The sequence below is a fragment of the Oreochromis niloticus genome, linkage group LG11 (genome assembly GCF_001858045.2).
Source record: "Oreochromis niloticus isolate F11D_XX linkage group LG11, O_niloticus_UMD_NMBU, whole genome shotgun sequence".
Classification (NCBI taxonomy): domain Eukaryota; kingdom Metazoa; phylum Chordata; class Actinopteri; order Cichliformes; family Cichlidae; genus Oreochromis; species Oreochromis niloticus.
In genome coordinates this window covers 29,083,924-29,106,961 of record NC_031976.2, presented here as the reverse complement: position 1 = coordinate 29,106,961, position 23,038 = coordinate 29,083,924, and the positions used below count along the sequence as shown (strand labels likewise).

Sequence of the window (23,038 nt, the reverse complement as noted above, 5' to 3'; positions counted from 1 at the left end):
ATAGAATTTGTTGGAACATCATTACTGCAATCTTAAAATCTCAAGATAGCATTATGTTTTAAAAAGGTAAATTATTTAATAAACAATAAACAATTTTACAATTATATATAGCATACAGAGGAACTTGAATGTCAGTCTGTAAAGTAGAGTGGTTTACTGAGAAACTTCCTGAAATCATTTTGTTGCAAGGAGGAAGAAAAAGAAAAGAGAGATGTGGATGAAAAACTTCAGTTTAGAGAGTCAGCAGTCATCAGTGAGAAGAGAAGTTTCGAAGAACAAAGCAAAACAGGTAAAAATAAATTTTAATCAGTTTCAAAAAGTCTTTTTAAAAGAATAAATGTAAAGACTTTTTCACATCCGTAGCAGTGATGGTGAATAAGACCATTATTTATTAATAAAATATTATGAGTGACCTAATGCTGTCCTCTTATTTGTCAGTTAATATACATTTAAATTCTATTATATATATTATACATCTTTTATTGAGCTGTGTGATGTGAACTGTTGACTTTTTCTTTATTTTATTTTTGGTTTTGATTTCTTTTTGCTTCATCTGCTGGATAAGTTATTCTGTGGAGGGAGAGACTGAACATCTCGAGCATCGAACATGTTTGTTCTCATCTGGTCGGCTCTGTTTGTCTCTGTAAAAGGCAGCATTGCTGACACAGGTTTGTATCTTCCTTTACTGTAATTCTGCTATATTTGTATTTGATTTTTTTTTTTATATTTGTATGTAACACTCTTTTTCTGAAATTTGTCCAGATAATAAGAATTTATTATTGCCCGCAGTTCATCATAAATTTGTGCCTTTGCTATCATCTGTTGGCTTGTGTGCCATTTTAATTTAATCTTTTGTTAAACATGTCCTGAGATATTGTTAATCAACATCAAGGAATATATTATTGCCTGGATATAATAGACTATGAAATGTGAAAACCATAGTAGCTGTGTAGGCTACAGCACAAACAAGAAGATTGTGAAAACATAAAAGTTACTGTAGTATCTTTAGTTAGATATTATGTGTATTGTTGTAAACTAAAAATTCTTTATCACTATATTCATCTTTCCCTTTGCATTAACAGGTGCTTCAGCCTGGGGACAACAACACTGTGATAGAAGATACTGTGTTACTCTGAGTGAGCGAGAACTAACAGCAGAGGCTGGACTCTGTGTTGTGATCCCGTGTTCTTTCACTACTGCTGATGAGTTTAAAACCAACCATATAGTTTGGTACAAATGTGAAGCATCTCAAACAAAATGTGGTGATGCTGACATAATATTTCACAGCAACAAAAACACAGACAAAAAAGCTCAGTCTGGGTTTGAAGGACGAGTGTCACGTTTGGAGCCTGATGTGAGTCAGAAAAACTGCAGCATCATCATTAATGATCTGAAAGAGTCTGATTCTGGATCATATCAGCTCAGAGTTACTGGTGTACGGAATGGAAAACAAGATGGATTCACATTCATTCCAAGAGTAACTGTCTCTGTTAAAGGTGAAAAAAGCTTTTTCAAGGACAATCATGTTGAAAAACAAGATATTTGTTCATGTACAATAACATATTTAGTATTTTTAAGGCCTTAATTAAGGATTCATTTTTTTGTGGGAATTATTGACCTCTATGGTAGCTGGTAGGAACTGCAGCATTTCCTGTTAAAACTTGTGATTGCCATTAACCATTTTCATGAAATGTCTTATTTGAAAAAACAGATTGATGTACTAGATGAACTTCAGATAGTTGATGTGTTTCTATAAATAAAATTTATTTCCATTAGGCATTAAGCTGAAGCCCAGACTAATGATTCCCACACTGACAGAGGGACAGCAGGCCACACTGACCTGTGTTGCTCCTGGTCTCTGCTCTGGATCTGTTCGTGAAATCACCTGGACATGGAGAGGAGCAGGAGGGACTGAATCTTACATTACAGGAAACAGCACTGCTTTCAAGACTGAGAATCTGACTGATGTAACATGGAGACACATCTCAACTTTGACCTTTAACGCTTCACCTGAACACCACAAAACCAGTATCACTTGCAAGATCAACTTCACATGTGGAAAAACTACAGAGGAGACTTTGACTGTAAATGTGAAATGTGAGTACTTCGTAACTTATTGTTATTGTTTATATCTATTTTTTTTTTTAAATCTATTGAATGATCAGTAGAGTCTGAAAAGGAAACAACATGATTGTAAAATGTATATTTTTATCTTACAGACATGAAAGAAATTATAATCATTGGGAATTCAACTGTTAGGGAGGGAGATGTTCTGAATCTGACCTGCAGTGTTGAAAGTTTCCCTCCATCTGTGATTGTGTGGTCTAATCTTGGTTCTAACACGAAGCTGCACAAAGACACTGGGTCAGCTACACTTGTCGTCCATAATGTGACATCAGAACATTCAGGGCAGTACATCTGTACAGTAAAACATCTGGACACAACTCCAACTTCATATGTTGATGTAACTGTGACTTGTAAGTCGATGGCATTTTAACCCGAAATTCATATTAACATTATAGCTTGCAGCGTCCCCTGTTTTATGATTCTGGTTACATGTTTATAGGGCATACAAAGATACAGAATGGTTCAGGATGTGTGCTTCAGTCTGATGGTTTGACATGTGTGTGCATCAGTGAAGGGTTTCCTTTACCTACCATCAAATGGCCTCTGTTGAATCACCACACTGAGTACTCTGTCATTACCACTGTATTAAATCACACAGTCAACAGTACTATAAGTGTAACTGTAAAAAACCATGACAACAGCACTGTTAAATGTATTAGCAACAATGCAAATGGAGAAGAAAGAGAAAACCTGCTAGTCCATAAAAACCTGTCTAAAAAACATGGTTTGTTCTTTTCATCTAAACACTTTCCACTTTAACATTTTCAGATTTTTAGTACTGTATTTTTTAACACAACCTCTGTTTTTGCATGTACTACTTATAATTCAGAAACCACGGATATTAACTTTTTTATTTTTCCTTTCCATTTTATTTCCCTCAAGTGCAGAGCAACCATCTAGTTTTAGGCTGAAATTCCTGAAAGTCATCACAGTCATCATTGGTCAGAAATTGCTATTGGTGCAGCATTAACTTTAGTAATTATAATCAGGTTTTCTCCATAGATAAAATTTAATATATATTTGTAAACATGTTCTGTAAAAATTACCTTTTCTCCAGAAAAAAAAAAGAGCTCCAGAAATTTGAATTAAGTCTGGAAATTGATTTTTTGTTTGTTTGCATTTCTTGTTGACTTGGGTGAATAATAACCACAATCTTTTTTTTCAATAGACCTTATAGTTTTTAATATTGATTTTTACCAAATGGTTTAAATATAACTTAATGGTTTACTTATATTATAAGTAAACCATTGTTATGGAAATAGAACTACAGTAGATAATACAGCTGCAATTAAAAAACACATCCTGATTTTTATTCCAGCAAAGGAAAATATTGTATCAAACAACAAAAAAAGTGCATTTCAGATTTTTCTTTTTTATCTTGACTGAATCTGCACTTTAACTGCAGCAGCAGAAAAGTCTCACATTCAGGACAATGGTGATTGTATTGAGCGCTGCAAAATCATTTTTTACTTTCAAAAACAAAAAACAAAAAATAGCCAAAACAAAGGAAATATTTCCAATAAACATTTCTGAATCAGCATTTCTCAACAACTTTCTATAGGCTATGTATCAGTCAATGTGACGAAATATGTGCAGTATGTTCACAACTGTATAGATGTAGAGCAGAGGTTGGCAACCAGCAGCTCACGGGACACATGTGAATGTTTAGCCTCTCAGCTGTGGCTCCTGGAAACGCTAAAATTACAAAAAAAAAAAGCTAAAGTTACATCAGTCATCTGTCTGTGCCCCCAAAGCATTTTAGCCCCCACGTGTGTGTGTGTGTGTGTGTGTGTGTGTGTGTGTGTGTACATATATAAGATACATAAAATATGTGTGTGCGTGTGCTCTCTTCTGTCTTACTGCAGCTCGTGTGAAACATTGTGGTTCTTACAGTACAGTTCTTCCCTGGATTGTTGCGGGTGTATCGCTCACCTTGAATGCTTTCTGCATAACCTACATATGGTTCCTTTGGTATGTTTCTCCACATGTATTTTTATCTATTTTTGACTCTTTGAATGCAGTCAAGACTTTTAGACAATAATGGGCTTCTGTTTCTTCTTATTAAAGGAATTCAAGAAAAAAGGTGAACCTACATCAGGAGGAGAGAACCTACATGTCACTGCAAAAAGCAGATGTATCATCAGATTATGATGTTATTGCACAACATATAAACTGAAAAGTCAGGTTTCAGATAGCTGTGTGATTGTAATGGCAGCCTGTTGTCAATACTTTGGTGATGTACTTAATTTAGTTTCATTGTCTTTATTAAAGCAGATACTCTGGTATTACAAATTTTAATTTAAATTATCTATTAAATTAAAGCTTAATATTTGTTAATTTTTTACATTGCATTGTAAATAAATGAGATTGTTTTACATGTAACAAATTACACTTTCTATTTCAATTTATCAATCGAGTTTAATAAAATTGTTCACCTGTCTACAGCTGCAAATTGAGCTTTTTTTGTTCTTTTCTTTTATCTTTGTAAGTTCAGGAGGTTGTAGCTAACAAGCCTACAATTATTCTACCTTTTTATCGATCAGATCAATTCACTAGCTCTCTGGGGTCAGTCAGATACAGCACAGTTTTTCTACTATTCCTCTTTGCTATTGTTGTAAAATGTGGCATGGTGGAATAATTGACAGAATCTCCCATGAAACACTGGGTTAGGAATATTTTCCTGTTCAATTATTGCATGCATGTGTTTTTGTTTGTCAAAGATATAAGCCACACACATGTTGGAGTGGAGATTTCAGTCTAGTCCAGCTGTGACGTATTTGGAGTTGAGTACTGGGATTAGTTGACTGGTGTCGATTTTGGCTCGTCTCTGTAAAAGGTAGAGAAAGGAGGAAGGAGAGAGGTTGCACGGCACAGTTGCAGCTGGTTGCAGCAGCAGACTCCAGTGAAAAAAACTTTGTATTTTGTATCATGTAATGTATGATTGTATTGGTACTATTGCTGCACTGTGAGAATTATTTTTATACATTAATTAGTATTTAAGAAACAGATGTCACAAAGGTCTTTACCATAACAACTGTTAGAATATTGGTGTATTTGTGTCACAGCTGGTTAAGTACACATCACTATAACTCAAAGCTAAGCATGCAACATCTTTTATTGAGCTGTGTGATGTGAACTGTTGACTTTTTGTTTTAATTTTTTGTTTTGATTAATATACAATTATTGATTATTATAAATGCTTATTATTGCAATGTATTCTTGTATTGGTGCTATTGCTGCACTGTAAGGATATTTTTTATTCATTAAATAATAATTTAGAAACAGATGTCACAAAGGCCTTTACTAGAAAAAGAACAGTTAGAGTATTGTTATATTGGTTTTATTAGCTTTTATTGAGCTGTGTGATGTGAACTGTTGACTTTTTTTGTTTTGATTTCTGCATGTTTGCTTCATCTGCTGGATAAGTTATTCTGTGGAGGGAGAGACTGAACATCCAGTGGCGTGTCTAGAAAATTTTTGTTGGGGGGGCCAGGTAGGGGCACAGATTTGGAGAAGGGTGGCAGATGTAATTGGCAGATAATGTTAAAAAAATTCTACCAACAGTTAACCATCATTCAATAACCCTGTAAACCTAATAACTGAATTTGCTTTTGTCTCTTATTAGAACGAGGTTTTAACCACTATGGTGCAGCAATATTTGCATAGTATTTTTACTGACATATAGTGCACGTATGTTTTGGGCAAAAACATTTTTAAATATCAAAATACGAACATTTTTAACATACAATTGGCAAATTAGCCAATGCAAAACTTTATCTGCCTATTAAAAAAAGAAGATAATCTTCTCACAAACTGGTGTTTGATTTTGAAACAGGAAAAAAGTGGGGAAACAAATGAAAAGACTAACATTTGAATAAAACCTGAAAGCAAGTAAATACTTTCTATGCTGCCTTATGATAAACTTTGGTAATATTGATGTATAAAGAACAACACTGGCTGATGATAAAATACAGTCAGCTGGCATGGTGACACTGCCAGTATTAACCTGCAGGCTGGACTGGAACGAAAAATCGGGCATTTTGACTAGAGACCGGCCCGCCAGGTATTAAAGCCATAAAGCCTTTGAATGAAAACAAACGCTGTTGTGACAGTGATGTACACTGTCTTGTTGGTATATGTATGATTTCTATCAATTTTACATCAGATAAAAACTTTGTTCGCAAGATTCAGATATTTATTTAATAAAAGCTAAATATTTTAAATGAGAATAAGAAAGAAAAGTATTTCTTTGTGCCCCCCTTTCCCTGTTGGCCCCCTGGCATAACTTTGCTAGATCCGCCCCTGCACAGTTACCAGCTGTCAGCTACATAGAAAAGGATCCTGGTGTTATTTGTCTCTCAGAAACAGTTCATAACTTCAACTCATTCATGTCACCTACAAGGTAAACCTGTTTCTCCATCACCTGTTCAGCTCTGATGATTCAGTAAGGACATCTCCTGGTTTCATCTTCATGTTTCCCTCTCACCACATATCCAAACCGACATCATGACCAGCAGCTTTACAGCTGTGGCTCCAGCAAACATCAGCTGATACTAGAAATTAATATTAAATAAATTCTAACAACAGCTGATCAAGCTTAAACGTGCTGCTGTTGTTTAGCGCGACATCCGCTAGTTTCCTCTTTCTGGTGCAAAGTGGGTGATAAACAAACGAGAGAAAAGCCGATCAGCTGATCATTGATCAGTTTCATGATTGAAGTAGCAACAGGAGAGGGAGGGGGAGAGAATGAGAGAAGAAGAGGCAGCTGTGCAGCAAAGACACAGAATAACCCCAGCTTTGTGTCTTTTTTCCATTCTAGCTGAAGTCCGGGACAAACTGCGTCTCTTCTCAGCTCAATACCATACCTGTAATATTTTCTCTGAATGAGGGACCATTCCATTTTTTAAGGAGCGGTTGGAAACTCTACTAACTAAACTTATGAATAAAATAAAGTTCACTATCAGTAACATCACAGCACCCACCCAGCTGTATAGAAACTCCGTCATGCTAGCTAGCACGCAGTATGAGTTATTGTAACTGACTGTAAAAAGTCAGCATAACAAAAATAAACTCCACCTAAACTTGGTTTATATCTGACCCAGATAGACTGCAGGTCATAACTTCTTACCTGAAGTTCAGTTCACCTGACACTGGGACCGGAGGCCGCCTCGGGTCTCTCCTCCTGCCTCCCCTTCACGCATCCACCTGCTAGCCGCTGTGGAAGCTCCGCCATGCTCGATGGCCAGTCCAGCTAAACTGTTAATCTTTCGCCGAAAAACTTTTTTCTGCGGTGCCTCTTTCTTGCTTGGCTCTCCTACCTTTGCTAACACGATGCTCATAGCTCAGAAGCCGATGCTGCATTCACTTACACTCGGATATCTGAGCTTCACTGTGAAAACATAATCGTACATTTGATTTTTCATTGGATTTTATTGTTCTGGCTTCGGGGTGGCACCTGGGGTGGCCAGTCTGGTTGGGGGGGTGGCCTGTGCCCCCCCAGGCCACCCCGCTGGACACGCCACAGTGAACATCTCGAGCATCGAACATGTTTGTTCTCATCTGGTCGGCTCTGTTTGTCTCTGTAAAAGGCAGCATTCCTGACACAGGTTTGTATCTTCTCCTTTCCTGTAATTCTGCTATATTTGTATTTTACTTTTTAAAATATTTGAACGTGACACTCTTTTTCTGAAATGTATCCAGATGATAAGAATTTATTATTACCCACAGTTCATCATAAATTTGTGCCTTTACTATCATCTATTTGCTTGTGTGCCATTTTAATATAATCTTTTGTTAAACGTGTTCCGAGATATTGTTAATGCACATCCAGGCAGATTCCATAGCCTGGATATAATAAGCTGTGAAATGTGAACATGATAGTAGTTGTGTAGACTACAGCACAAACAAGCAGCCTGTGTAAAAGATAAAAGTTATTGTAATAACTTTAATTAGACATCATGTTTATTGTTGTAAAGTAAATATTCTTTATCACTATATTTATATTTCCCTTTGCATTAACAGGTGCCTCAGCCTGGGCACAAAGACACTGTTACGACAAAGGATACTGTGTTACTCTGACTAAGTGAGAACTAACATCAGAGGCTGGACTCTGTGTTGTTATCCCGTGTTCTTTCACTACTGCTTGTGAGTTTACACCCAAACATGTAGTTTGGTACAAATGTGAAACATCTCAAACAAGATGTTGTCATGATGATTCTAACATAATATTTCATAGCAACAAAAACACAGACAAAAACGCTCAGTCTGGGTTTGAAGGACAAGTGTCACGTTTGGAGCCTGATAAGGAGCTTTCTTGTCTTTATGTCAGTGGCTTCTATCTCCTCCTTTGGCCAACTTATTATACCAGCTGGGTACCTGATCACGGGCAGAGCGTAGGTGTTGATAGCCCGGCTCTTGTTCTTACCGTTTAGCTGACTCCTCAGGACTTGCCTGACCCTCTGCAGGTACTTGGTGGTTGCAGATTTCCTAGCAGCCTCTTCATGGTTCCCATTCACCTGCGGGATCCCCAGGTACTTGTGACTGTCCTCTATGTCTGCAATGTTGCCTTCTGGTAGTTCAATCCCCTCAGTTCTGACTACCTTCCCTCTCTTTGTTATCATCTGACTACACTTCTCCAGTCCGAATGACATCCCGATGTCATTGCTGTATATCCTGGTAGTGTGGATCAGTGAATCGATGTCTCGTTCACTCTTGGCGTACAGCTTGATGTCATCCATGTACAGGAGCTGACAACCAATGTTCCCTCTAAGCTGCGCACATGCGCAATTGCACACTGCTGGCACGGTCTCTGCGCAGAAAAAATCTGTGTTGTGCACAGAAAAAATCTAACCTGAATTGAAATTAAAGTAAATACGTTAACAATTCTGTTTTGCAGTTTTAGTCAGTAAGTGACTGGCTGCTCCAGTATGGGATTAGAAGTATGCCACCTTATCCCATAGTCCAGCCAATCACGCGATTCACATTCGTATATACGCAGCTAATCAACGTCGTTGACAGGCTATGACAGCGTCCTTATGTGCCGACACTGGTGTTTTAGCTGGCAAAGCGGCGTGGCTGATGTGGAGTGAAGCCACGTTAAAGACAACGTGTACAACCATTGGAGATGTGAGCAGGACAGACAGAACAATTGACGGGAAAAGTGTGGACTTTATACCAGTTTTTAAATTGTGTTGATAGGCCACGTAAAACCAGAGTTGTGATAAAAAAATATGCATTGTTTGTTTTTCTTCCTGAATACTGTCGTTGTTTATATTTACTGCAGGAAGAAACGGTAAAAACGGCGTTTTATAAGGAAAAGCACTCTCCGCCTGTGAGCAAAAGACTAAACCAAAACACCCCCCACCCTTTCCCATTGGTTGAAAAATGTACCACGTCGACCAATCAAAACATGGCATATAGTTGTTAAGAAACGGGAGGAAGTTTTAGGAGTGAAGGCGGTGTTTTGAGATGTGAGAGATTTGCGACATTTAGCGCAAATCTTGTGTAGTTAGTGTGTAGTGTAGTCAATATGGCCTGGTAAATGGTAAATGGCCTGTATTTATATAGCGCTTTACTAGTCCCTAAGGAGCCCAAAGCGCTTTACACATCCAGTCATCGACCCATTCACACACACATTCACACACTGGTGATGGCAAGCTACATTGTAGCCACAGCTGCCCTGGGGCGCACTGACAGAGGCACAACAATAGTTTTGTTGTGTGTGTCAGAACAATGAGGCGACTACTGAATGTTACAGGTGTTACAGGAGTGATACATCCTATTGTCAGGCCTGCAGGTATCAGGATATTTTGAAATGTTTGTTTAAAAAAAACGCCTTGGCTGCATTTTTAGGTAAACAGCTGCAAAAAACTTTGTTGTTTGCAAAACTCAGTTACTTTTTTGAAGAAGTAACTATATAATTAATTGCCCAGCATTGGTCTTTATATACTGTATTTTGCAGACAGAGAGTTACAGGACTCTCTCCCAGACCACAGACTCATAATACAAGTCAGAGCTTTATTTAACAAAAGAAAAAAGAAAATTGTGTTTTCAAAATTCAAGTTCAAGTTATTTTTATTTCCAATAGTGTTAACATACTACACAGGTCATGAACAAGATTTTTTTTTAATTTTCATTGTAAGTGGGCTAAAGCAGTTAATTAAAAGTAGTCTAACATAAATGGTAAATGCTGTAATTTGATTATTTTAATAAACCACGTAACTTGGATGGATTCGATGCTGGCGGGACCACAGTGCACACGTCTGCTGTTGCTCACAGTGGTCCAAGGGATCACTCAGGGAGTTTGTGTGTTCGCTCAGTCATGTGAAAAATTAGAGGGAACATTGCTGACAAATGCTCTGTTCCGTAGTTGGTATCTGTAGCCAGTCTTGTTAATGATCTCACTGAGGGGGTTCAGGCCAATGCAGAAAAGCAGTGGAGATAGAGCATCTCCTTGGTAGATCCCGCACGTGATGGTGACTTGTCCCTTCTGGGCGTCCTTGAGGATGAGGACCGTCCGGCCTTCGGTTAGCCATTCCGGGTGTCTCTCCCTCTCTCTCTTGCCGGGTTCTGTGGAGAACAGCCGGTTTATTCTCCTGCCTTCTATCTCTCTGGTGTACCTCCACAAGCGGCAGGCCAAGGCTGTGAGTCTTTGCTTGGCAGTTTCCAAGGCCTCAGGTACGGACAGCTTGCTGTATTTGTTATGCACCTTCTTTGTCGCACCTTTCTGCAACTCCGATAGTTAGCTAACCTCCCTCCGTGCTACTTTGATCTTAGCCCCTAGCCTCCTTCTCCATGGAGGGTACTGCCCCTCGTGCTGTTCAACTTGTAGCCAAGCATCTCACTGATCACTGCTGCCGTAGTGTAGATCAGCTTCGGTAATCGTGGCTGTAGGTATCATCTGTAGTGCTGCATTAGCATCATCTAGCAGACCTTCTGAGGGTGTTGGAACACTGAGCTACTAGTTGTTTTGCTGTCATTGTCATGTCATATATATATATTAAAAAAACAAAAACAAAAAATTCCCCATTCGCCTCTGTGGGCAGTCAATCCTTCAAGCTCGGGTCCTCTACCAGAGTCTCTGGCAAGCAAAGTTGACCCAGACAACAAAGTAAAGCTAGTTTTCGGCTACCAGCCCGACACGGAATCCACCATATTAGCCAGAGGTCCCTTTACTACGGTTCGGAGCCGCGGACCTTCAGTATCAGTAATAAATCACAGCAAGCAATAGTACATTCACATAGTTGTAAACAGCACGATAATATATTAAGTAATCCAAAGTATTCAGAATACGTTACTCTCATTGAGTAACGTAACGGAATACGTTACAGAATACATTTTGGGGCATGTATTCAGTATTCTGTAATGGAATACAATACAAGTAACCTTCCCAACACTGTATGTTACCAAACGAAGACGTCAGGCTTCGATAGCAGCGGTGAGACGAGCTGATATCGAGTTCTCTGTCATCATTTTTTGTTGGTGTGCTCCCGACATTTACATTTGGCTAAGTTCTAAAGAAATTCATATTGTTCATTATAGGCTTTTAGTTTTATTTTCAATGCGCTGATGTCATAGAAAATTCGAACAAACATCCTAATGTGTGATGCAGAACTATGTTGTGTTTATGGAGTAGCTTACGGTGACAACTCCTCCAGAGTAGCAAGTGGAATTTTCCTTTTTTGCGGACGGCTCCTTTTGCCTTTCACTGCAGACGGTGTGTTTATGTTTTCATCTAGAGCAGGGGTCGGCAACCTGCGGCTCCGGAGCTGCATGCGGCTCTTTAGTCCTTATACTGCGGCTCCGCGTGATTTGAGAAAATAAATTAGAAGTATTTAGCTGAAGTGTATTTTATTTATGTTAGTTCTTTTTCTTAACTTGTACTTCTAAATTGGAAGATTATTGATTGATTGATTGATTGATCATACTTTATTCATCCCGAGGGAAATTGGATTAAGGCTGCCAGCCGTGCCAGCGCCGTCTTACCCTTCCGACCCATACATACATTACACAAACATCACATGGGGAAGACAGGTCAGAGGGGTATAACATGGAAAAGCACAACATGAGGAAAGATAAGGAGAAAAAAATAACTCCCCCCAGACTGAGCTCCAACAGGGAGATCAGTTTGAGAACAGAAAAAAACACCTCTGCACATAGCACATGAAAAAAACTCTAATACACCAAAGAAACACATGACAAGCAACAGGGATGGGTAAAGGGTGAGAGACAGCCAATGTAGACAGTACATCCGGGCCTGCAGCCTATGCGCTGGTCTCCATGATCCACCGTCAGCATCGGAAGGGAATAAGCGTCGAAGGCGTTTGGAGGGGGGATGAGTGTACATCTGCATGTGTATATATGTCTCTGTGTGTGTGTGTGTGTGTGTGTGTGTATGTCCAGAGTTCAGCTGAGACAGTGTCCTTCGCCCTGCCAGGCTAAGTAAATGGTAAATGCTGGTAAGTAAACAGTCTTCCAGCCAACCCAGGTGGCCTTGCATAGAATGGGAAGAACAGTCTCAACACAGTCCGTAATCAGGGTGTTTTGTTCAGCTCCAGCCTTGAGACCGCAGCTGGGGCCGAAGGGGTATCCGCATGAAGTGATGGTGGTTTTAACTTTACTGCGAACAACTCATATGAATTTCAAAGCTGTTCTAACAGTCCAACACTGGTCACTCAATCTCCCGTTGGAGAGCCGTGAGCTTCTCCATGATGTTATCAGACTTACGCTCCGTGATGTTGTCATTCTTGTGTTCAAAGAGCCGATTCTGAGAACTCACGACCGCAGTGAGCTTCTCCAAGATGTGATCCAATTTGAGCTCAGAGGTGTTATTCCGAGCGAGCCCCTCCAGATGTAATCCAGTTTGCACTCAGAGGTCTTGTTCTGAGTATTCACGGCAGCTGTGCGGTTCTCCAAGATCTTATCCGTGATGCACTCAATGAGCCCATTTTGAGAAACTCACGCCTCGTCCCATCGTTTGAATCCCAGCGGGCAGCCTTGTGGGGGTTTGAACAGCCAGTTCCGCTTCCTTAATTCTTCGATAAGCCAGGGCCAAGCCAGCTCCGATCAGCAAGAACCCTGTTCCGAATAGGTAGATATCTTTAGCAGTCAGGCTCACCCGAGCCCAGACTTCTCGTTGAGAAAGGGGTGTCAATTGCATTCAGGGACCAGTTGATCAAATCCATAATTCCTCTTTTAGGTTTTAGAGAACAGACTGTGAGAGAGTGTTCCAGGGAAAAGTAATACAAAAAACACGAGACTAGACAAGGACACAAGAGGCTAAGCAGGGAAGCTAAGGGAGAGGAGAGGAGGAGGAAAAAAAGTGCGACCGCCTTCGTCAAGAGCAAGAGCAAGTGATTATGATATTGAAATATAAAATTTTATTTTATTATTTTTTCATCGCTCAAAATAAGCGTCACACTCGCGGAAGCCGCTATACCCGCCGAAACGCTGTGCATTTATCGAGACTTTCAACCCCAGGTAGGCCAATTATGGACCTTCGGATCCACATTATGTCAGCAGCTATTCTCCACCGTGAACTACGTTAAAAACAAACACCACTCACGCCTCACAGATGACAGCTTACAGTCCTGCGTAAAGATGAAAGTGACTTCGTACAGCCCCGATTTGCAGACGCTGTGCGCAGAGATTCAGGAGCAGAAGTCCCATTGTAAACATATCATGGCAGACCCGACGATGTTTGCATGAACATGCTTTTCAGCATCTCTTTATTGACCACACGGTTGCTGTACGCATACAGCCGGCTGTAGCTTTTCAGCTCACAGCCCGACACACACCAACACAACAGCACAGATACCACAGACGTTAAGGCGGCGAGGCGTGACTGCGCGTGCATATTTAGGCAGAATTTTGCAAATATCTATTTTTCCTTTTTAGCAGCATAGTGCTTTTTTTCCAATTATTTTTTTAAAAGTCAGGTCAAGGCTCCAAAAGCCGAAAGGCGATATAAGGGAGGCGGCTCACAACAGTTTTTGTTTGCTACATGGATCATTTTAGTTCAGCTGGGTGTCTTTCCTTTTGTTATATTTCTTTTAGAGTTCAAAATGTGTTAATTACATAAATAAAATGTAACTTTCTCTGTAGCACTTCATGGATTTCATAAGCAACACACCTTAGTTGTTCACACAAAGCATAAAGGTAAAAAACAATATATACAGTGTTATCTTAATTTTAGATGTCAAAAAGTATTTGAGGCTGCCAGTGTTTTCTTCTGCGTAGAAACCGGCTCCAAATGGCTCTTTGGGTCTTACAGGTTGCCGACCCCTGATCTAGAGCAATTTTTGGGGCATCTGCTGAGGAGAAGTCAATGTTATGTGCAACCTTTGGCTGTATCTTGCTCATATGGTCAACGTACTCACAACGTGGAGGGTTAAAAATTGCCAAATCTTGTACCCAACCGTTTGTGTATTAGATGTGCGCCTCCAGGGATTTATAATTCCGAAAATGATTCGCTGTGTATGCGCTGACTCCACAGGCAAGGTACGAGAAGGTATCTTCTCGGTCTTCAGGGTTTCTACTCCACTGCCGTATTTCATACGGGTCCACATTACCAATGCATGCTATTTCCAACACTGTGTGTTTGTTTTGATTTGTGGCCTTCTAATGTGGCGCCGCGATCCCACAATGCACTGTGGTGTGACGCCAACTCCAAAGCCCTAGCCTTCTGATTAGCGTCACCGATGTCTCAGTGGAGTTTAATAAACTCGGCCGTCTGCTCCTTGCTATCTAAAATATAACAGGACACTGGCGTAAATTCTCAACCATCTCACACTTCTCTTTAATCAGTTTCCTGTTTGACGTTTATTCAGCTGCGTGAAAACCAAGGAGGAACCCACCTGGGGGATTAATAAAGTTTTATTTTATCTAATCTAATCTAATAACTTTAATCTCAGCCAAACCGATTTACTCACGAACAAATATAACACTGAAAAAAGCCAAACAATAAAATTTTTAGGTTGTCTAAGTGACTTATATATTATGTTTAACCAGAGTAGTAAGTCCGCAGTGATCTGAAAATGATGTGCCGGGAGCTGTGCCATTCTCGGCGGCTTCAGTAACCCCCGAGCTCTCAGCAAGCTATCGAGTTGGTGGGACGTCTCCGAAAACGTCGAAGCACTTTTGCAAATATGCGATATCTTGATAAACCGAGCAGATATTACACACCCACATTCTCGCCTGAAAATATGTTAAAAGTTTATTTTGTGACCCAGAAAGATTAATAAAAGTAATTTTAAAACTTAGTAGCGGCTGCCATTGCCGGAAACTGGAGTTTGGCTGGGCCGCGCTATGAATTCTGGGATATGGTGCGCTACGAAGGATACACCCGACCCATCCTTCAAATTCGGGGAAAAGGAGGACGCATTTGTCGGCTGCATTCGGAGGAGTCTACGAATTTAGACAGCGTTTGGCGCGTCGCTGTGACGTAATCGGCCTACAAATGCAGCCTCAGGAGGATGCAGCCCATGAATTTGGACATGACCTTAGACCGCGAAGGCCGGGTCCTCGGCCTCTTTCCGGCTGGACAATAATAACGGTGACATTTATCTTATTTTATCCTATAAATATACGATAAGATTCAAGTATATGTATACCACTCCTCCCCCCAACAGCCCTTTTAAATGTCTCACTAATTCTGAGATCTCAATGTTGGCAAGTATGTGCTAGGCTTTGGCCCACATCGGTTTAAAATTGTATGTTACCATGAATAACATGTTGCCATCTCCACCAGGAGAGACTGGACAGTATGGATGTAAAACAAATATGCCAGCAGTTTATCTCAGTTAATGAGAGGAGAGGGCATGTGTTTGGCTCCTTCACATAGTGGACATTGAGTTGCTGTGTGGGGCACCAGTAGTCCATGTCTGTTGCTGTAACAGTAGTTCATGTTTAGAATAAAAAAATCCCAGCTCACTGAGTTGATCGGGGCAATAGTGCCTAAAATGTTGCATAATTTTGCTGAGAGATCTTTTACTTTGTGGTCATCTTAGATTAGTAGTTTTGTGGACAAAAACCACCAGGTCATTCAGTGTTCCATTAGTGCTAATGTATAAGAGATGTTGGTGTACTATAACTGAAGCAATGTTGTTAAGTCCTTAAAGTCATATTCTTTTATTGTCATGACTGTATTTAAAGCTATTTTTATTTTTGTATGATACCTGATTCATATGGAATATGGTTGAAGTAAACTAAAGTCTAAAATACTTAGTCATTTGTTTAATAGTAATTTAACATTATATAATTCATAACAGATAATCTATGCCCAAAGTTCCTCAGCTCACTCCCATTCAAATTAGTGACTACATCTTTTACCTATCTTGGTCTTAAGATCTCTAAAGATCCCAAACTCCTTTATAAATTGAATTTCTTGGAAATGCTGGATAAGCTCAAAGATGATATTAGAAAATGGAAACTGCTTCCCCTGTCTTTGATTGGTCGAATAAATGCAGTTAGAATGGTGTCTTTGCCACGATTTTTATATCTTTTTCAAAACCTTCCTATTTATTTGCCACTTAATTTTTTTAAGCAGCTTGATTCATTGATTCTTTCATTCATTTGGGCAGGAAAACCCCCTCGGATATCCAAGGCTCATCTTCAAAAAAGTACTTCCAGCGGGGGGGTTGGGTCTCCCTGTGTTTAGACATTATTACTGGGCAGCAAATTCAAGAGCTCTATTGCACTGGCAGTGGGGTTCGCCTACTGATTATTGTTATGATAAGCTTCCGATCTGGCTCCAGGTAGAGGCAGCAACAGTATCTGAAGCCTCATTACCGGTCTTATTGTTTTCTAACACGGGTTCTTTTAATAATTCGCTCAGTCGTAATTTTGTTGTTAAACACTCCTTAAAGATATTAAGTCAAATTAGGAAATCTCTTAAGCTACCTGACTTTTCAGTAAGAATGCCAATAATACATAACTACTTGTTTAAACCAGGTAAAATGGATAGGGTGTTTTTAGAATGGGGGGGAAAGGGATTGAAATGCATTGAGGACTTATATATAGATGACAAATTTATGTCTTTCCTTCAACTTCAAGAAAAGTTTCAGTTACCTCAATCACATTTTTTTCGTTATCTTCAAATAAGGAATTTTGTTCAATGAAACTTTTCAGACTTTCCACTGAAGCCACGAAGTCATACCTACTTTGATATAATTCGGAAAGCAGATTTTAAACATCTGATATCTCAGTTTGTCAAGTGCTTTACAATCCCAGTTGATTCCGATCGAATTAAGAAAACATGGGCTGAAGACCTCGGTGTCCCTCTGTCTGAGGACCAATGGTCAAATTGTTTGTCCAATATTCAGAAAGGCTCAATAAACGCCAGATATAAACTAATCCAGTTTAAAGTCATTCACAGATTACACTTTTCTAAACTTGAACTTAACCGGATCTATAATTCTGTATCCCCCTTATGTGATAGATGTAATATCGGTGAAGGTTCCCTTGCACATCTATTTTGGCATTGCCCTGTCTTGAAAGCTTTTTGGAGCCAGATTTTTACGTGGTTTTCAAACCAATTTAGGAAAAAAGTACCACTTGATGGTACACTGGCTATACTTGGATCATTTGCATCAGTCGAATCCTTTTCCTTTTCACAAAAACAGATAATTACAATGGGTCTGCTGGCTGCAAAGAAACTTATTCTTTTACAGTGGCGGTCTTCTTCGGCCCCATATTTTAATAGGTGGCTTAATGAGATGGTGTCTGTGGCCAGTGTGGAACAGATAAGATTTGATAGAAAGGGGAAACTGGCAAGTTTTTGTATGATTTGGCAGCCATTTCTAGAATTCTTCAAAATTAACTGATCATAATTCATGCCTCACACTCCGCGTGAATTTTCTTATTTTATTTTACTCTTTATTTAGTTAATATTATTATAATTTTTTCTTCTTTTTTTTCTCCTTCTTTTTCTCTTCTCATGCTTATAAGTTCACAAATGCTAAATGTAGTAATTGTCCTCAGTTGATTCTGTATAAGCATGCTGTGTTTAATTTAAAAGCAAAAAATAAAATAATTATAAAAAAAAGATTATATAATTCACATATAAAAATATGAATTGTGATTTTTAAATGGTTTAAAACCATGTAGAATAGCATATGTAGGCAAGTATATTTCTCCAGGTATATATTTTTTTTTATCAAGAAGCAAAGTCAAAAAGGGGGGAAAAAAGAAACAGGGCAGGGTTCGTGGTTGAATCATCCGTCCCCACCAATGTCAAAACCAAATCTACACCCTTAGTTACAACACAAACCACATTATTTTTAAGAGATAATTCTTAAGACTGAATCCTAATTTGTCTGCTATGATAAAGGCTTTCTTTCTCCATTAATGATTTTTCCTTTTATTAACAGAGATGTGTAACTCTGTACATAATGAAAAAGAGCATCTTGTTCCATTTATAGATATCAAGATCAGATTTTAATTTTTTTCATAGTTTTACAGGATTTTACAATCCTCTGCCTTAACCCCTCTCTGGGTCGTCAGCTCTGCTGGAAATGGTCCCTGCTTCTTACTGGTCCTCTTGAACCCTTCTCTCCTGGTCTCAGTCTGCACCTTATGGACGATCTCCTTCTGCCACTTCACCTGTAATTTAAAAAATTAAAACTTCCCTGGAAAACCCTCTTTTGCCACATGGTCCTTCCCATGTATCAGTTCAACACAATCAGAGATGCACAAGAAAGATGTTCATCGTCTCTTAAAAATTCCAAGGCTTCTCCCCTGGAGTAGCTCCGCCTCAGGCCTGTAAACCTGTATTTAAAAAAAAAGAAAGAAAAAAAAAAACAAAACATTAGCCAGTGGTGTGTCCTGCTGTAAATCATGTGATTAAATCACATGATTAACCATCTACTGTGGATAAAGTGATGTAGATGTTAGCACAGTCCATCTGTATGCACACTTTCTCATAGTGACCTTTGCATTGTAAGCAATACATGGTCACGAATAACACGCTGCTGGTAAATATACACAGAAAGTGGCAACTAAAAGGTTAAGTCTGCATGGCCCACAAGCTTATGCAAACTCAGGATGTTGCTGTCATCTTTCTGCTCCTTTTGTCACGTCTGGGTGCAATCTTGCGTATTGGTGTCAAGTCAGTCAAGCTTTTGTCAGTCCAGTCAGTCCCCCATGTTTATTGCTGATAGCAGAACCTCTCGTGTTGCACTAAGTTTCTACCGCCAGCAATATGACGTCATTTAAAAAAAAGAAAAGGTCCCAAAATAAGTGCCTTTCTCCAGAGCCTTGTAATGTGGAGAAGCTCACTTTGCGATCGTTTCTGGCAAAAATGTTGTGTAGCGCTTCCAGTTCATCGTGCAGGCCTGCTTAAATGAGAGAGACAAACAAAACTCTCAGTGCACTGTGAAAGTAAAAAATAAGAAGGCCTAGTTAAGTCATGTCTAAGCATGCTCTTCATCTTAGGAGGGTAAATCAAACCAAAACTAAATGGCAGGTTCAACTTTGTAACAAAAGAAAATGCATCAGCCAGATAAATCCCCAAAACATCCATCCATCAGCTACACACACCACACAACACTAATGTTCTATTAGATACTGAGTTTCTTTCCATGTAACCAGGTGTGTGCCTTGGTAAAACCTTCCCCACACATCAGAAACAGGAAACTCAATAATCTATTAGTTTCACTTATTCAAAACCTCTCTTCAGCATTCTGTTTACCGCTGCTATAATTCAGTCATCTTTCCTAATATAACACTAGTCCACTAGTTTATATATCACTTCTCATCCCACTAAGTGGATGATATAACAGCTGGACCATCATCTGCAAAACCAATAAACTGTACGCTTAAGATTTCTTCAAAGACGTTCATAGCAAGGTGTTCTAACTGCAGAATGCAAGACATGCAAAATTTATGTACTCAGCCGTCACTCCTGCCTGCCACACCGTGACAATATCAGTCGCGGTGTGGCAGGCAGGATGTGGACTGTTTTGGAAGTTTGCATTTAATAAAGCCTGCAGAAAAAAGTCACACTTCTGCTCTTGCACTTTAAAGCATTCAATCTGTCACAAGGAACTTTTTTTTTTTTTTTACACATAAAAAGTACATAAAAAAACACTTACAACATCATTATTTTGCTATATATCAGTTTTATGATGTTGAACTGATGTAAAGATAAGCTAAATGTCATATACAAGTTATGTTTTCACTTTAATATTGTGGGGTCTTTACCTCACAGTGTAAAGGGCCTTAAAGCAAATGATGATGATTTGACACTATACGAATATATAAAAGTTATTGCAGCACCATTACTGGAATCTTAAAATCTCAAGATAACATTATTATTACTTATTCAACAATGGACATTTTATAATTATACATAGCATACAGAGGAACTTGAATGTCAGTCTGTAAAGTTGAGTGGTTTACTGAGAAACTTCCTGAAATCTTGTTGCAAGAAGGAGGAAGACAAAGAGAAGAGGGGCGAGGATGAAAAACCTCAGTTTAGAGAGTCAGCAGACATCAGTGAGAAGAGAATCTTGAAGAATAAAGTAAAACAGGTAAAAATAAAGTTTGATGTGTTTCAAAATATCTTTTTAAAATAGGAAATATAAAGACTTTTTCACATCTGTAGCAGTGCTGGAGAATAAGACCATTATTTATAAATCAAATAATATTAATGACCTAATGCTGTCCTCTTATTTGGCAGTTTATATACATTTATTTATTAGTAAAAATGATTATTATTGTATTGAATTAGTGTATCGGTGCTAATGCTGCACTGTGAAGATATTTTTTATTCATTAAATAATATCTAAGAAATAGATGTCACAAAGGTCTTTACCATAACAAATGCTGGAGTATTGGTATATTAGTGTCACAGTTGGTAAAGTACACATAACTATGACTCAAAGCTAAGCATGCAATATCTTTTATTGAGCTGTGTGATGTGAGCTGTTGACTTTTTCTTTGTTTTAATTTGTGTTTTGATTCCTGCATGTTTGCTTCATCTGCTGGATAAGTTATTCTGTGGAGGGAGAGACTGAACATCTCGAGCATCGAACATGTTTGTTCTCATCTGGTCGGCTCTGTTTGTCTCTGTAAAAGGCAGCATTGCTGACACAGGTTTGTATCTTCTCCTTTACTGTAATTCTGCTATATCTCTATTTGTATTTTTAAAATGTTTGTATTTGAAACTTTTTTTTTCTGAAATTCATCGAAATGATAAGGATTTATTATCACTCACATTTCATGGAAAATTTGTGCCTTTACTATCATCTGTTGGCTTGTGTGCCATTTTAATTTAATCTTTTGTTAAACGTCCTGAGATATTGTTAATCAATATCCAGGCAGAGTTCATAACCTGGATATAATAGTGAACATCATAGTTGTTGTGTAGACTACAGCACAGACAAGCAGCCTGTGTAAAAAAAAAAAAAAAAAAAAAAAAAGTTACTGTAATATCTTTAATTAGGTATAATTGTTATTGCTGCAAACTAAATATTCCTTTCACTAATTTTATCTTTCCCTTTGCATTAACAGGTGCCTCAGCCTGGGGACAACAACACTGTGTTGGCAGATACTGTGTTACTCTGAGTGAGCAAGAACTAACAGCAGAGGCTGGACTCTGTGTTGTGATCCCGTGTTCTTTCACAACTGCTGATGAGTTTACACCCAAACATATAGTTTGGTACAAATGTGAAGCATCTAAAAAAAGATGCAGTGATGGTGACATAATATTTTACAGCAACAAAAACACAGACAAAAAAGCTCAGTCTGGGTTTGAAGGACGAGTGTCACGTTTGGAGCCTGATGTGAGTCAGAAAAACTGCAGCATCATCATTAATGATCTGAAAGAGTCTGATTCTGGATCATATCAGCTCAGAGTTACTGGTGTACGGAATGGACAACAAGATGGATTCACATTCAATCAGAGAGTAAATGTCTCTGTTAAAGGTATGAAAAGGTATTCCAAGAACAATCATGTAGAAAAAAAGATATTCAGTCACGTACAATAACATATTTAGTATTTTGATGTTATTAATGAAGTATTCGTTCTTTTAGGAAATCGCTGACCTCTATGGTAGCTGGTAGGAACTGCAGCAGTTACTGATAAAACTTGTGCTTCTCATTAACCATTTTCATTAAATATCTTATTATTTGAACCCAGATTAATGATGTGCTAGATTAACTTTGGGTAGTTAATTTGGTTTCATTAATGCAATTTATTTCCATTAGGTCTTAATCAGAAGCCCACAGTAATGATTCCCACACTGACAGAGGGACAGCAGGCCACACTGACCTGCACTGCTCCTGGTCTCTGCTCTGGATCTGTTCCTGAAATCACCTGGACATGGAGAGGAGCAGGAGGGACTGAATCTTACATTACAGGAAACAGCACAGATTTCAAGACCGAGAATCTGACTGCTTTCACACAGAGACACATCTCAACTTTAACCTTTAAATCTTCGGCTGAGCAACACAACACCACTGTTACCTGTAAAATCCGCTTCACATGTAAAACAACTACAGAAGAGGCTTCATCTTTGAAAGTAAACTGTGAGTTCTTTTACAGTCTCAATGTTTTTGTTTTTAAATCTACTGATGTTTACAGCAAGAAATTGTGAAATTTATATTTTTTGTCTCACAGATGTGAAGGAAGTTAAAATCACTGGGGTGACAAGTATGAGGGAGGGAAATGTTCTGAATCTGACCTGCAGTGTTGAAAGTTTCCCTCCAGCTCATATTGTGTGGAGAAAGGTTCCTTCCAACACAAACCTTCAGACCAGAAACACTGACCTGCACAATGATACTGGATCTGCTACACTTGTCACCCTGAATGTGACAGCAGAAAATTCTGGGCAGTACATCTGTATGGCAAAACATCTGGACAAAACACTGACTTCATATGTCAATGTGACTGACATGTAAGTGGATGATATGA

At 38.8% G+C, this 23,038-nt stretch overlaps 1 protein-coding gene and 1 long non-coding RNA gene across 2 annotated transcripts; both read left to right on the top strand.

Moving 5' to 3' along the window:
* The first annotated feature begins 215 nt into the window (after positions 1-215).
* Positions 216-23,025, top strand: LOC109204051 (sialic acid-binding Ig-like lectin 14). Its single transcript, XM_025911132.1, has 5 exons — positions 216-289; positions 566-668; positions 1,083-1,496; positions 22,333-22,653; positions 22,745-23,025. The coding sequence occupies exons 2-5, from the start codon at positions 608-610 to the stop codon at positions 23,023-23,025; spliced, it is 1,077 nt and encodes a 358-aa protein (XP_025766917.1). The 5' UTR covers positions 216-289; positions 566-607.
* Positions 20,579-21,820, top strand: LOC109204049 (uncharacterized). Its single transcript, XR_002063634.2, has 3 exons — positions 20,579-20,654; positions 21,117-21,219; positions 21,637-21,820. It is a non-coding gene; the product is annotated as an uncharacterized LOC109204049 (long non-coding RNA).
* Positions 23,026-23,038: the final 13 nt, after the last annotated feature.